General features: G+C 35.8%; 1 protein-coding gene across 10 annotated transcripts in view; it reads left to right on the top strand.

The window, feature by feature from the left end:
- ZFYVE16 (zinc finger FYVE-type containing 16) overlaps nt 1-16,645 on the top strand; it is a 57,016-nt gene that overhangs the window by 8,057 nt on the left and 32,314 nt on the right. For 7 of the 10 annotated variants that reach the window (XR_004477945.2, XM_033409074.2, XM_033409077.2 and 4 more), the window contains 4 exons: nt 7,996-8,104; nt 8,742-11,014; nt 12,383-12,479; nt 15,222-15,383. Coding sequence is in view for 9 of the 10 variants with exons in the window: in XM_033409074.2 (XP_033264965.2) it covers nt 8,035-8,104; nt 8,742-11,014; nt 12,383-12,479; nt 15,222-15,383 (2,602 nt within the window). In the remaining variant the exon portion in view is untranslated. Of the gene's footprint in view, nt 1-7,995; nt 8,105-8,741; nt 11,015-12,382; nt 12,480-12,573; nt 12,814-13,317; nt 13,373-15,221; nt 15,384-16,645 lie in introns of those variants that run through there. The other 3 variants (XM_033409080.2, XM_049707735.1, XM_033409078.2) reach the window with 3 other exon arrangements.

Genomic DNA, 16,645 nt, shown 5'->3' with positions numbered 1-16,645 from the left:
TGAGCATTTTATCATATGCTTATTTGCAAATTTTATATCTTTTAAAATTTTTATTTTAGAGTATAGTTGATTACCAATCTTGTGTTAGTTTCAGGTGTACAGCAGAGTGATTCAGTTATACATATACATGTATCCATTCTTTTTAAAATTCTTTTCCCATTTAGGTTATTATAGAGTATTGAGCAGAGTTCCCTATGCTATATAGTAGGTCTTGTTGGGCAAACTTTATATCTTCTTTGGAGAGGTATCTGTTCAGAACTTTTGCCCATTGTTTAATTGGATTGTTTGTTATCTAATTATTGAATTTTAAGAGTTTTTTGAGGACTTCGGACACAAGTCCTTTATCAGTTATGTGTTTTGCAAATATTATCTCCCACTCTGTGGCTTGTCTTCTCATTTTCTTAACAGTGTCTTTTTCAGAGCAGATTTTTTTTTAACTTCAATAATGTCCAACTTATCAATTTTTTTCTTTCATGTCTCATGCCATTGGTGTTATATTTAAAAATTCATCACCGGGGCTTCCCTGGTGGCGCAGTGGTTGAGAGTCCGCCTGCCGGTGCAGGGGACACGGGTTCGTGCCCCGGTCCGGGAGGATCCCACATGCCGCAGAGCAGCTGGACCCGTGAGCCATGGCCGCTGAGCCTGCGTGTCCGAAGCCTGTGCTCCACAATGGGAGAGGCCACAGCAGTGAGAGGCCTGTGTACCGTAAAAAAAAAAAAAAAAAAAAAAAAAAATCATCACCAACCCAAGGTTATATAGATTTCCTCTTATGCTTTTTCAAGAAGTTTTTAGAATATTGCATTTTACATTTAGTCTCATCCATTTTATTTTTAATTTATTTCTTCTTCCTGTTTCATTGAGATAAAAATGACATACCGCACTATATAAGTTTAAGATGTACAGCATAATGATTTGACTTACATACATCATGAAATGATTACCAGAGTAAGTTTCGTGAACATCCTTTATCTCATATAGATACAAAATTAAAGAAATAGAAAAAAATTTTTTTCCTTGTTATGAGAACTCTTAGGGTTTACTGTCAACAACTTTCATATATAACATACAGCAATGTTAATTATATTTATCATGCTGTACATTACATCCCTAGTACTTATTTATCCTATAACTGATGTTTGTACCTTTTTGCTACCTTCATCCAGTTCCCCCTACCTCCACCCCCTGTCTCTGGTAACCACAAATCTGATCTTTTTTTCTGAGTTTGTTTGTTTGCTTTTGAAGTATAAATGACCTACAATACTATGTTAGTTCCTGGTACATAACATAGTGATTTGATATTTCTATACATTTCAAAATGATCACCACAATAACTCTAGTTACCATCTTTCACCATACAAAGATATTAAATAATTATTGACTGTATTCCCCACCCTGTACATTTCATACCCATGACTTATTTATTTTGTAACTGGAAGTTTGTACCTCTTAGTCTCCCTCATCTAGTTTTCTCCTCCCCCCATCACCCTTCCCTCTGGCAAGGGGGATTTGTTCTTTATATATATGACTCTTTCTCTTTTGTTGTGTTTGTTCACTTGTTTTTTAGATTGTACATATAAGTGAAATCATATAGTAATTGTCTTTCTCTGTTTGACTTATTTCACTTAGCATAATACCCTCTAGTTCCATCCATGTTGTTACAGATGGCAGTTTTGCCATTTTATTTCCATATGTCTTTGTTCTCTTTGGGTTGATCTTGTTTGGGACTCTCTGTGATTCCTTGATTCTGTGGGTTCTGAATGTCTGTTTCCTTTCCCAGGTTAAGGAAGTTTTTAGCTATTATGTCTTCAAATATGTTCTCTGCCCCTTTCTCTCTCTCTTCTCCTTCTGGAACTCCTATAATGCAAAGTTAGTACACTTGATGTTGTCTTAGAGGTCTCTTAAGCTGTCCTCTTTTTTTTTTTAAATTCGTTTTTTCTTCTCCTGTTCAGCTTGAATGATTTCTACTACTCTGTCTTCTAGTTCGCTGATCTGTTCCTCTGTATCATCTAGTCTACTGCTGATTCCTTCTGGAGTATTTTTTTTCTTTCAGTTATTGTATTCTTCAACTCCGTTTGGTTCTTTATATTTTCTAATTCTTTGTTGGAAACTTCCAACTTCTCACTGTGCTCGTCCATTCTTTTCCTGAGTTCTTTGAGCATTTTTATTATCGTTACCTTGAACTCTTTATCAAGTGGATTACTTATCGCCACTTAGTTCTTCTTCTGGGGTTTTATCTCGTTCCTTCATTTGGAACATATTCCACTGTTGCCTCATTTGCCTAATTCTCTGTCTTTATTTCTGTGTATTTGGTAGGTTGGGTATGCTTCCTGATCTTGGAGAAATGACCTTTTGTAGAAGACGTCCTATGATGCCCAGCAGCATACTCCCCTCTCATCCCCAGGCCTATCTGCTCTAGGGAGTGCCCTCTAGGTGGACTGCATGGGCCCTTCTGTTTTGTTGGGGTGACTGCTGTGGGCGTCCTGGTGGGTGTGGCTGACCCCTTGTCTGGTTTGGTTGCCATCCTGAGCAGGGCCAGGTCCTGACGTGACTGACTGCATGGCCTGTGGTGTCCCAGTCCTGATGCTAGACTGCTGGTGGGCAGGGCTGGGTCATGAGGTGCTTGGGCCAGGACTAGTGCTGGCCATTAGTGGGCGGAGCCCGGTCCTGAGGCTGGTGTTGGCCTGTTGGCGGGCAGGGCTGGTTCCTGACATGGTTGGCTGTGAGGTCTGGGATGTCCTGGAGCTGATGCTGGCCTGCTGTTGGTTAGGTCCAGATCCCATGGCTGATAAGCCAGAGGGAGGATTCCAAAATGGCGCTTCTCGTCACCAGTGTCCTTATGGTAGAATGAGCTCCCCAAAATGACTGCTGCCAGCATCTGTGTCCCCAGGGTAAGTTCCAGTTGCCTCCTGCCTCCAGGAGTCTCTCTAAGATCAGCAAGTGGGTCTGACCAAATCTCCTTTCAAATTACTGCTTCTGCCCTGGATCTCAGAGCATGTGTGATTTGGTGTGCACACTTTTAAGAGTGAAGGCTCTATTTCCCCCAGCCCTCTGGCTATCCTGAATGTAAGCCCAAAGCCTAATGTTTTAGGAGGCTCATTCTCCTGGTGTAGGACCCCCAGGCTGCGGAACCTGTTATGGAGCTCAGGCCCCTTGTTCCTTGGGGAGAACCTCTGCAGTTGTAATTATCCTGCTGCTTATGGATCACCCACCCAAGGGTATGTGTCTTGACTGTACCATGTTTCCACCTCTCCTACCCATCTTGTTGGGGTTCCTTCTTTATATTAAGTTGTAGAAGATCATTTCTGCTAGTTCTCCTCAATAGTTGCTCTTTAAGTAGTAATTTTGGTGTGCCCATGGGAGGAGGTGAGCTCAAGGTCTTCCTATTCCTCTGTCTTAGCCACTCCCCCTCTATTATCCATTTAAAATACATTCTTATGTAAGGTGTAATTCTTGCAGTATTTCATACTTTTCATTATTATTATATTTGTTATGGTGATCTGGGATCAGTGATCTTTGATGTTACTACTATAACTTGCTGAGGGCCTAGATGACGATTAGCATTTTTACCATAAAGAATTTTTTAATTGAGGTGTGTACATTGGTTTTCTTATACATAATAGTATTGCACACAATAAACTACAGTATAGTGTAAATCTTTAAATCATTTGGACAAATGCCATATAACTTTTATGTGCACTGGGAAACCAAGAAATTTGTGCAACTCACTTTATTATGATATTCACTGGTCTGGAACCAAATCTACAATATCTTCAAGGTATCCTGTATTGTGTTGACTGTTATAGGTCCTTTGCCTTTCCATATACACTTTAGAATCAGTTTCCTGAGTTCTACAAAATAGTTTTCTGGGATTTTGATTGGGATTGCACTGAAGCTACAGATCAGGTTGGAAGAACTAACATCTTAACAGTATTGTCTCCTTGTCCATGAACATGGACTATATCTCCATTTATTTAGATCTTCTTTGATTTTTTGTCAGCATTTTGTAGTTTTCCACATATAGGTCCTGTATATATTTTATACTTATATCTAGGCATTTAATTTTTGAGGTATATTGTAAAAGCTGTTTTTTAAAATTTCAAATTCCAACTGTTCCTTGCTCATATAGGAAGCATTTGACTTTTGTATATTAACCTTGTATCCTGCATCCTTGCTATTACACTCACTTTTCCATATTGGGGGGTCAGTTTGGGGAGATTTTCTACATTGAAAATCATGTCATCACAAATAAAGACATTTTTATTTCTTCCTTTCCAAATAGTGTACCTTTTATTTCCTTTTCTTATTACACTAGTGAGGGTTTCTGTACTATGTGCAATAGGAGTGGTGAGAGAAGACATCCTTTCCTTGATCCCAGTCTTTGGGGGTAGGGCATCTAGTTTCTCATCACTAAATATATTGTGTAATGGTAGCTGTAGGTATTTTGTGGATATTCTTCATCAAACTGAAGAAGTTCTCCTCTACTCATAATTTGCTGAGAGCTTTTATCATGAGTAAGTATTGGGTCTTGTCAAATGCTTTTTCTTTTGCATCAGTTCATATGATTATATGATAATTTTTCTTTAGTCTGTTGATGTGGTATATTACATTGATTAATCTTCAAATGTTGAACCCGCCTTGCATACCTGAATAAATCCCACTTGGTTGTTGTGTATAATTTTGTTTATACATCACTGGATTCGATTTGCTAATATTTTGTTGTGGGTTTTTACTTCTGTGTTCATAAGTTACATTGGTCTGTAGTTTTTCTTTCTTGTAATGGTTTATCTGATTTTGGTATTAGAGTAATGCTGGTTTTATAGAATGAGTTAGGAAGTGTTCCCTGTGCTTCTTTTTTTCTGGAGGAGACTGTGGAAGATTTGGATCATTTCTTCATTAAATATTTGGTAAAATTCACCAGTGAAGCTATCTAGACCTGATGACTTTTTTTGTGGAGGATTATTAATTATTGATTCAGTTTTGTTAATATATATAGGACTGTTCAGGTTGTCTGTTTTTCCTTGTGTGGATTTTGGTAGTTTGTGTTTTTCAAGGAATTAGTCCATTTCATCAAAATGATCAAGTTTGGGGGCATAGAATTGTTCATAATATTGCTTTATTTTCCTTTAAGTGTCCATGGTATCAATAGTTATGACCCCTCTTTCACTTCTGATATTGGTTATTTGTATCTCTCTTTTTTTTTAATTAGCCTAGTTTATCAATTTTACTTTTTTCAAAGAAAGAGTTTTTGGTTTCAGTGGTTTTTCTCCATTTCTCTATTTTCCTGTTTTTAATTTCATTGATTTCTGCTCTGATCTTTGTTACCTTTCCTTCTACCTACTTTGGGCTTAAGTTGTTCTTTTTCTAATTTCCCAAGGTGGAAGCTTAGATTATGGATTCTTAGATCTTTCTTTTTTAATATATGCACTTAATGCTATAAGTGCCCCTTTAAGCACTGCTTTTACTACATTCTGTAAGCCTCACTTGAATTTTAAGATTTGTGTTGTCAATTTTCATGATCTTTTTCTTCACATATTCTTTACGTATGGCTTCCTGTTGCTGTTTCATAGTCGCATTGGTTTTTTTTTCTGAGAATATTAGTTTCTTTGAAGTTTTCTTCTTCCTATATTGTCTCTTCCTCCAAGTTCCTTTTATTTGTTTTGGTGCCTGTGTGTTTTCATGTACTTTTGTGTATGTATGGTATAAATAAAATTTAAAAATGGAAATAAAAGAATAATATGCTTTAATGAATAGGATGGCATACCATTGTTAATGAGAATTGTTCTGAAGTTTACCTTGTGCTTGCGTAATTATTGTTTCTTTGAAGATGACATTTTCTCTCTGGCTATTCTATCTTGGAGTTCAAAAGTTTCACTGTAGAGTATCTAACTGTGGACTTCTCTTTACAGTCGACCATTGAACCATGTGAGGGTTGGGGTGCCGATTCTCTGCAACTCAAAAATTCACATATAACCTATAGTCAGCCCTCCGTATCCATGGTTCCTCCATATCCATGATTCAACCAACTCTGTGGAGTATTGCAGTATTTACTATTGAAAAAAATCTGCAGATAAGTGAGCTGTACAGTTCAAAGCCATGTAGTTCAAGGGTCAACTGTATTTATATTGCTTGGTAATGGGTTACCTATATCTGTTGTGTTTTTCATCAGTTCTGGAATTCCTGGCATTATCTTTTCAAGCATACTTGTTCCATGCTCTGTTTTCCTTACGGGGCTCCATTCTCATTCTGTCATCCATGTTTTTTAACTTCTTTTTTCATATTTTCTTCTTCCTCATCTCTTTGGGCTACATTTTAGGTTATTTCTTCAGATAGGTCTTCCTGTTTGTTCAATTCTCTTAAGCTCTATATAATCTTTTTTAACCCATCTTTAAAGTATCTCTCATTTTTTCTGAGCCTCATGTGTCCTCAGTTCATGGTGACCATCATAAGTGGCTCTAGTAAAGCCCTTTCAGTAGTTTATTGTCTTTTATCCTTCATTTCCCACTCCTATTCCTTACTCAGGGCACCATTCAAATGTGTTTAATAATCTATATCTTTTTGTTTGTATATTATTGCACAATTTGTATTGTTTTATTGTGTTTTACAAAAGTAACAGTTTGTAACAGACTGGAAGTTTAAAAAAAAAAGTCATTCACTATCAACTGTTTGAGGAACATTGCTGAAAAGTGTTCCCCCTTCTGGATTTAGCCAATTGCTTTCTTTTGGTATCATTTAACTTGTCCCTCTATCCATGAATTTCCTGTAAATATGCAGTTAGTGCTAAAAACTTGATTAGATTTGGATTCGGGTTTTTTTTTGTTTTTTTGTGGGTTTTTTTGTTTGTTTGTTTGGGCAGGAATATTTTGTATGTGATTCTATGTCTTCCACATTAATTGATGGTGAAATTGGTCACTGGATTTAGATGTGTTAGCCTGATCCCACCATTATAAAGTTCCCCTCAACCTTTCATCTAACAGTTTTAACATCCATTGATAGCCATTGCGTAGTCCATTTATTGTTTTAGGGACTATGAAGAAATGATTTAAAAAATTTTAATATCTTTCTGCATTTATCAACTGGAATTCTTATCTAAAGAATTCTTCCTCAGCAACTGTTTTCTTATCCTAAAGTACATTTTGTAAATAAAGGGCAGGATAAATTCTTAGTTCTTTTCTCTTAGTATATCAATTTTCAGAGTAAAGGGTTACTGCCCTAGCAACTCTCTAATGAGTGGTGGTTTTTGGTTTTGTTTTTAGTATCATTATGATCTCTTGGTTTGTTTGTCTTTTTTAATCCATTTGATTTGTGGTCAGTCCTTTGTAGTCTTCATTTATTTGAGGTTCATTTGTCCCATTTAAGCCAGTGATACTTGGCTCCTGTGTCCTTTTTATATTGTCCCATTAGTCATTGATAGAGTCCTTCAAGGTGTCTCAGGCTTATTTGATGGAGCTCCTGCCACAGATCAGAGATTCTTCTACTTTATTCATAAAACTAACTTTTAGTTTTCTTGTACCTCTCTCATGCTTGTTTTCTATTTCTTTAATTTCTGCTGTTAGCTTATTTGTTTTCATTCTTTTTTTTCTAGTATAAGCATCTAAGTCTCTAGGTATCTGTCTTTAAGTATTCACTTTTGCTGAATCTCGCAAGTTTTTACATGCAGTATTTTTATTTGTGTGTAGTATATTTTATATTATTTGATACGTGGTACTTACAACTATTTATAGCTTTCAACTATGCATTCTTTGACCCATGAGTTATTTAGATAAGTGTTTTAAATTTTAAATAGTTTATGTATGCATGTTATGTTGTTAGAGTTTGTTTTCATGTCATTTTTGTATATATAGAGGAATTTCCCCAACTAAATTACAGATTCTTCAAAGCAATACTCTTAAATTTTATTTGTGTCTATTCCCTGGCTCTGTTTCTTGGCATGCAGTACATGGTATAATATTTATATGTCAGAGAATTAAATGAACTATCATACTTCGTATTTTCTAGGCACACAAGAATTAAATTCTGAGTAAGTCTACAAGTAGGATGGACAGTTATTTTAAAGCAGCAGTCAGTGACTTGGATAAACTCCTCGATGATTTTGAACAGAATCCAGGTTTGTCAGTTTTTCATTTTTACCATTAATGTAATTTTAAAATGTCCGTAATTAGTACTCTTAGCAAAACTTGGTTTCAATTTTGGTCACATGGTTATCTTCTGTAAAACATTCACTTATTATAATGAATTAGTGTATTCTTATACTGAATAGAACCAATAGCCAGAAATAGAAGTAAGAAAGGTAGAAGTTTCTCTCCAGATACACGTTTAGGTAAAAGAAAGAACTTTAAAAACAACATACGAACCAGCTGAAAGCAACCTGAAAGTTCTATATTAATTGGTATTTCATTACTATGAAAGGTAGTATTTTCCTCATCTTAGGATGAAGACTAGGAAACTGGAGGGCAGAACAAAGAAGTTAGATTGTTTTTCAGCTCTTCCTTCGTCTGGTTTTTATAGTGCAACTGAGTTATTTTGGGTAGAATTTCTATCATATTATGACATCTACATTAAAAAGTAAAAACCCCAAGTAGTTTAAATCCAAGTGAAAATAATTTTGGAGGTTATTACTATTTTGCAGGAGAGTAATATATTTCTGGTCTAAAAAAAAGTTTAGAAGTCGTAGAAACCATAACGTCTTTGTAATAATTTTGATTTGGGTCTCCTGACTAACATTATATTTCTATTTTAATTAGATGAACAAGATTATCTCCAAGATGCACAAAATTCGTATGATTCTAACCACTATTCAGTCTCTTCAGAGTTGGCTTCCTCACAGCTAACTTCACTGCTACCAAAGGATCAACAATGCATTAATTGTTGTGCCTCATCAGAAACAGGCTATGAAACAAATCAAATTGCCCTGAATGAAAAAACACTTGAGGGACAAACTTCTATACAAAATGAAAAAAATGTAACAGGACTTGATCTCCTTTCTTCTGTGGATGGTGGCACTTCAGATGAAATCCAGCCTCTATATATGGGACGATGTAGTAAACCTGTCTGTGATCTGATAAGTGACATGGGTAACTTAGTTCATGTAACTAATAGTGAAGAAGATATTAAAAAATTATTGCCAGATGATTTTAAGTCTAGTGCAGATTCCTTGATTGGATTGGATTTATCTTCAGTGTCAGAAACTTTCTGTATTTCTTCAACAGACCATGGTAATAATACAGTCAGAGAGGAACAGAATGATGTCAGTTCTGAATTACAAAACAGAGAAATCAGTGGAACTAAAGAATTTGATATAAAAGTAGATACGACACTTTCAGATTCGTGTAATTACAGCGGAAAAGAAAATTTAGAGGATAAAAAGATCTCTAATCAGTTAGAACCAGTTGTTGATTTCAACATGCCATCTGCTTTGACTCAACAAAGTTCCAAAATGTTTGATGCCAAAGACCACCTACAGGACAAGAACCAGCCATGTGAATTAGTAAAAGCTGATGGCTGTTTGGTAAAAGAGGAGGTAGATGTGCCAGTCATAGCTGCCCCAGAATGTTTAAAAGAAGGAAGCAGCACAAGTGCTTTGTCTTGCAGTCTTCCAAAAAATGGAGGTTTATGCTTAAATGATTCAAATTTAAGAGATGAAAATTTCAAGTTACCTGACTTTTCCTTTCAGGAAGATAGGACTGCTATATTTATAAAACAATCTGCAAAAGAAGACTCAAGAAATTTAGATCTTAAAGATAATAAGGATGAAATCCAAGATTCTGCTTCAACTTTACATGTTTCAAGTGAAAATACATATTCCTCATTGTCCTGTCTTCCAGTACCTGGGTCTTTGTGTGGATCATTAATTGAAAATAAAGCTCATGGTGATTGTTTACCCCAGCATGAATATAAAGATAATATAAAAGATGTAGTGACTGTGCATGAAGAAATACAGAAGAATATGACTTCAGGTGGGGAACCTTTGAAGGAGAATGATCTTTTGAAACAGGAAAAATGTAAAAACATACCTCATCAGCCATTAATTGAAAAGATGGGAGATAGAAAGGCAGATTCTAACCAGATGGTAGTTAGAGTTGAGTCTTTGGATTACCCTGATAACACCAGTTCTTCTACAGCTGCAGAATCTCAAATAGAGCTTTCTGGTGCTAATGCCCCAGAATCTCCTGATTGTTGTGAAGGTTTCACTTTTTCAAGCAATGATATCAGTGGACAAGATTTGGATTACTTTAATATTGATGAAGGCATGAAAAGTGGTGCACCAGTTAGTGATGCTGAACTTGATGCCTTTCTAACTGAACAGTATCTTCAGCCTAGTAACATAAAACCATTTGAAGAAAATGTAAACGACTCAAAATCTCAGATGAATCAGATAGATATGAAAGGCCCAGATGATGGAAATGTCGACAATATATATTTCAACGCTGAAGCAGGAGCTACTGGGGAAAGTCCTGGTATTAATATGATTTGCGAAACGGTTGATAAACAGAATACAACAGAAAATGGTAGCCTTTCTTTAGGGGAAAAAAGTGCAATTCCAGTTGAACAAGTGTTATCTAGCAGTAAGTCTGAGATTACAAATGAATTATCAGTCTCTGATAGTAACAGTCAATCTGTTCATGTTGGAGGCGCCAGACCTAAGCAACTGTTTAGTGTTCCATCAAGAACAAGGAGTTCAAAGGAACCAAATAAGCTGGATGTTCCAAATATGCCTGAAAGTGAACCCAGAATAGCAAATACCATTGTTCCAACCACCTGTGCTACAGATTCTGTGACTGATCCTCAGGTTAGCTTCAATTCTAATTACATTGATATAGAAAGTAATTTTGAAGGTGGATCCAGTTTTGTAACTGCAAATGAAGAATCTCTGCCTGCAAACACTTGCAAAGAAGGCCTTGTTTTGGGCCAGAAACAACCTACTTGGGTTCCTGATTCAGAAGCTCCAAATTGTATGAACTGCCAAGTCAAATTTACTTTTACGAAACGGCGACATCACTGCAGAGCATGTGGAAAAGTAAGCTATAAAAATCTTTGTCTTTTATTCTTTTTTTTTTTTTTTTTTTTGAGACATTTTAAATGAAATTTAATGTGACAAAAAAGCAGATAAAGAGATGATTACAAGATTCAGTTAGTTTAAAATCATCGTTTTTCACCTACGTGGAAGTGTATAAAGCACTGTCATTTTACAGATTGCTTGAGGTTTGAATAAATGTCACATTGTCATGGGTATTACATACTGGGAAATGAGGAACACTAATTTTTGTGAAATCTAAGAATACGTTTCATTCTCTCTCTAACATGAACACGTCAGATGCACGGAATTCAGTCAGCTTCCAGTTTATCCTTGAATACTTAATTTCAAGACTACTCTGCAGCTAGTGTTATGCTCGATACTTGAGATAAACACTGAGGAAAAAAGCAGATTGGCTTGCACAAGGTTCAGAACGCTGAAGCTGTGACCTCATTTGTGTTCTGACTATCTTAATAGTCTATGGACTCAAGAGTTGCCTCTAGAAATAACATTGCGTTTTTTTCAGCATTTTCCAGTAATATGTTAGTCTCAAATCAACCCTACTCTCTTTTAGAAAAATAACATTCTACTTGTTTTTCTTTTTTTTTTAATTGAGTATAGTTGATTTACAATATTATGAAAGTTTCAGGTATCGAACATAGTGGTTCACACTTTTTAAAGATTATACTCCATTTGTAGTTCTTATAAAATACTGGCTATATTCCCTGTGCTGTAGAATGTATCCTTGTAGCTTATTTATTTTATATTTAGTAGTTTGTACCTTTTAATCCTCTACCCCTATCTTGCCCTTCCCCACTTTCCTCCTCCCGATGGTAACCACTAGTTTGTTCTCTATATCTGTGAGCCTGTTTCTCCTTTGAATAACATTCTCCTTTTAAAAGTTGTAAAGGAGGGGGACTTCCCTGGTGGTCCAGTGGTTAAGACTTTGTGCTTCCATTGCAGGGGGCACAGGTTCGATCCCTGGTCGGGGAACTAATAAGATCCCGCATGCAGTGTAGCGCGGCCAAAAAGTTAAAAAAAAAAAAAAAAAAGTTGTAAAGGACCACAGAAAGCTTTTTAAGTTATGAACTTATTCATTAAGAAAGTTTTTGTTCCCTTCCAATTAACATAATTGATTTAAAGGAATTCTCATCAGAGATACAATTTTAAATTACAGAAATCTCATTTAAGTAAAATAATAAAAATAAAAAGAATCATTTAATAATTACCTATGATTATGGTGATTAGAAAACTTGTTTATGTAATCAGAAAAATGGTTTTTGGTTAGAGTTCGGGTCTCTCCTCCCCCTGCCTCCAGTTGGTATAAACATGCTTGAAACAAAATCAAATTTGATATTTTGTCCTTTATAGGTATTTTGCGGTGTCTGTTGTAATAGGAAGTGTAAATTGCAGTATCTAGAAAAGGAAGCAAGAGTATGTGTAGTCTGCTATGAGACTATTAGTAAAGGTGAGTATTACCCTGACATATCTTCTTCCAGTAATTGAATATATCTTAAAAACAACTGGATCGTGACAAAGATAAACTTCTTTATTTTCTTAAGGCAGGGACCTAGTGTTGACTTATCTGGCTTAGGTGGGACATCCCAAGGCTTGGTTTCTCTTCTTTTTGTTCTACTCTCACAATTATTACTACCAGTGTGGAAAGGAAGCGTTCAGTTTCTGGAGTGGCAGTTCATTAACTTTTAACAGGTACCAAGTCCCTAAATGCTGCATTTCATCTGCCTATTTGTTTTTGTCACCATCATTGTCATCCTCATCATCTTAATCTAAACATTTATAGAATATCTACCAATAAATAGTATACAGTCTTACATATTAATAGCATAAGGCAAGATAATAGTTCCCACCTTATAGAAAATTACAACCTAAAGTGGGAATAAAAGATAAAGTATAATATTTATAATTTTTATATAAATTCATAGGACTGTCACACTATTTGCACATTTTTGTCTTTTATATATTTTTTTCCCTTCTCAGTTTTAGAATTTTGTTTGTGTTTCCCATTGTTTCTCTGGCTCCCTAGCTAGCTTACTGTTATCAGCAATAATCTTACTTGAGTTCTCACAGTTTTGTGTGTGTGTGTGTGTGTGTGTGTTTTTCTTCAAATACACGTTTGTTCTTTTGAGTACTTCTTGGCATTTTCAAAGATTTGTTGACAGTTTAATTCCCAGCAAATATTACCTGGGACTTTTAAGACCAGGCCTGTGCGCTAGCCCAGGTGCTGCTTCCTGTTAGCCAGGAGAATAAATACCTGATAATAATTTGTTTTTCTCTTTTGAATGAAGATAAATTTTTTCAGCAATTCTTCAAAAAGCTCTGATGTGAGTCTGTTAGCCTGAGGTAAGCTGCTTTACTCCCTGCTGTTGACCTCTGCTCTGGAAGATAATAGAGTGTAAATCTTCTTGTATTTCCATATTGCCACCAGTGTTTATGAAGAATTTAAGTGCTTGTAGTTGTTTTGTTTTTTGCTTATGCTGTTTCAGTAGCCTTTAAGACTACTGCTGGTGCCGTTAGCCAAGCAACCTGCTAGAGTTAAGAAATCTTAGAGCAAGCTCCCACATAATTATCTCTCCCCATTTAAAAAATAAAACAGCCATGAAGATTTGAAACATTATTTGAGTTGACAGGTCAGATTTTTAGGTGAACATTAAAACATATTGACCATAAGGATCCAGGAGAGGAGAAGATTTAGTCACTGAAGAGACTTAGTAGGATAGTGAGATCAAGCATTGGTTTATCAAAGAAAATATTTGGAATGGATTTATTTAGTTATCTGTTTTATTTATTCTGTTTTGATATCTTATAGCATGTAATTTCATTTATGGCTCTGTTTATCATTCATTTATACACCACAGGAAAATGTAAATAAAAGTTATTTTAACTCCAACTTTAGGGTTGAAAACAGTAGACATGATCATTTAAAATAATGTTACTAATAAGAGGAGAAAGATGGCTCAAGGGTTATAAGACAAATTCCACAAAGAAGAAAAGATAGTTTCATCAGAGATTGTGGATAATGAGGAAGTTGTGCTGAGACTGTATAAGTTTTAAAGAAGCATGCATGTGAGTGCCATTACATAAACTTAGAGGAAGTTGGAAATTACTTTGAAACTCAAAGTACTGTGTTTGGATTTTACTTGGTTAGCGGAAGCCATTGCATGAGGGTGCTAATTCATTGGCACTTGAGGAAAGTTATTGTAATAGTGGCAGCATTTATAGCAGATCAGTTTGGAGAAGTGCTGAAGGGAGAGGTACCAGTGCTGTTCCGTGTTATTTGGGTGAAAAAATCATTCAGCAGTATTCAGGCAGTGTTCTGTGCTTTGCAGCTCCAGCTGAGAACAAAATATATTCCCTGTTCTTATGGAGCTTTTGATCTCATGGACCTTATGAATGTCAGGAGATGTGGACAGAAAGCAAAGAGAATATCAGATGGTGATAATATTCTAAATGAAAATAAAAGAGTATAAGAGGGACAGATAGTAACAGACTGGTGGCAAGAGGTAGAAATTTTAAATGGTGGTCAGAATAAGGGTTTATGATAGTATGATGTGTAAGCAGAGACCTGAAGGAAGTGAGAGAATAAAGCCACGTGGAAGAACTTTCCAGGCAGAAAGAATAGTAAGAGCAAAGACCTGAAGCTAGAACAGTGCTTGCTTCCCTTGTTGAAGAACAAGGAGGCCTCAATGGCTGGATTCTAATCAGCAAGTAGGATTTTAGTGAGAAATGATGTCAGACAGCTAACTGGGAAAGCAGAGGAGGTAGAAATGCAGACTATATAGGGTCTTGTGGGCCATTGTAACAACTTAAATTTTCATTCTACTTCGGAAGCCATTAAAAGATTTTAAACAGAAGAATGATGTGATATGATTTATGTCTTAGAAGAATCACTAGGAACTATATTGGAAATAGACTATAGGAGTACAGGGCAAAATCAGATGGTCATATTAAATAACAATGATTTTCTTTAGTAGATATCAAATATATGCCAAAATTATATTGAAATAACTAATTGGTAGCTTATACTGAAGTGGAGTGCTGCCAACTAAAAGTAAGGATATTATCTTTGCCAAGTGCCACTTCTTAGTTAGCCATTAATTTCTTTCTTCTTACAATTTGAAAAATAGAATATTTATCATAATTTACTTTGAAGGTCAAAAACACCTGAGATCAAGTTTTTTTCCCTTTATAGCTCAGGCATTTGAAAGGATGATGAGTCCAACTGGTTCTAATCTTAAATCTAATCATTCTGATGACTGTGCCACCATCCAGCCTCTTCAGGAGACTCAAACATCCAGTATATCTTCACCTACAACTTTACCAATCTCAGCACTTAAACAACCAAGTGTTGAAGGTAACTTGAAGAAAATGTTGTGTCTAATATTAAAGATAAATGATCAAAGTAGAAGTTTTCTAGTATTGACAGGATCTAGTGAGAAAAGAGAAACCAGACTAGCTACCAGAAGGAATTTAATACAGGGAACTGGTTATACCTGTACGTTAGAAGGGTAGAAGAACAAAAAGGGCGTGCTCAAGTGACTCAGAGATTAGTAAGTACAGGAAGCAACCACCATCCCTAGGGTTGGGAGAATGCAAAGGGAGAGCCAGTATTACTAGAACCCCGTGCAGGAACACCAAGAGATGCTTGGTTCTCAGACCTAGTATTCAGGAATTAGGGTACCATGTCACATGACTGGTACTGTGACTTCTAGAGGAACACCAAGTGGCAAATGCTGGGACCATCAAGGAGCCTAACAGGGTTGGTGTTCAGATAACAGAAGGAGTGTCTCAGGCTTGATGTAAGGAGTACTGAAGATCACAGGACATGTGGGTATATCTGGTGGTGCCGCTGCTGCGTAAGTCCTGGCAGGAACTAGAAACAGAAAGATTTCCTTCTGTTCCCACCTTCCAGTCTCCAACCAGAGCCTGTCATTGCTGGAACATGACCAGAACCAACTAGCAAGGGGGTCTGGGAGTTGCACTTTCCAGACTTCCAGCCTGGCATCAAAGAGCACCATGTGGAAGGGTGGGCTTGGGTTTGAGAGACAATAGGTAAATAACTGGCATGTCTCCCTTTCCTTAAAAATCTATTTTTAAATGTATATTTTACCAAAATAAAAAATGTTCCTTAAATCTTTTAACAAACTTCTAAAGATTTAAAAAATCTTTGGGCTCTCTTTTTTTTTACAGCCTATTGTAGTTTAGGATCTTGAGTAAAGCCTGTGTAGACTTTTTATTTTTTTTTTAATGTTTAAAATTGAAGTATAGTTGATTTACAATGTTGTGTTAGTTTCAGGTGTACAGCTCAGTGATTCAGTTATACATATACATATATATATATATATATATATTCTTTTTCAGATTCTTTTCCCATATAGGTTATTACAAGATATTGAGGATAGTTCCCTGTGCTATTCAGTAAGCCTGTGTACACTCTTAAAAATAAACTATTAGTCTGTAACATGCTAGAAAATAACTGTAATTGTCAGTTAGAGACAAATTCAAGTATTTCTGTCAACTATTTTTGATCTCAATTATTTCTCACATAATAGCTATTTTCTGTTTCTCATTATGACTTAAATAATGAGTTTCAGCATATATGGTTATATATTATAC

This window comes from Orcinus orca, chromosome 3, assembly GCF_937001465.1.
Source record: "Orcinus orca chromosome 3, mOrcOrc1.1, whole genome shotgun sequence".
In the NCBI taxonomy this organism is placed as follows: domain Eukaryota; kingdom Metazoa; phylum Chordata; class Mammalia; order Artiodactyla; family Delphinidae; genus Orcinus; species Orcinus orca.
Note: the sequence above shows the minus strand (reverse complement) of the source record. Positions and strands in the feature narration are given on the sequence as shown.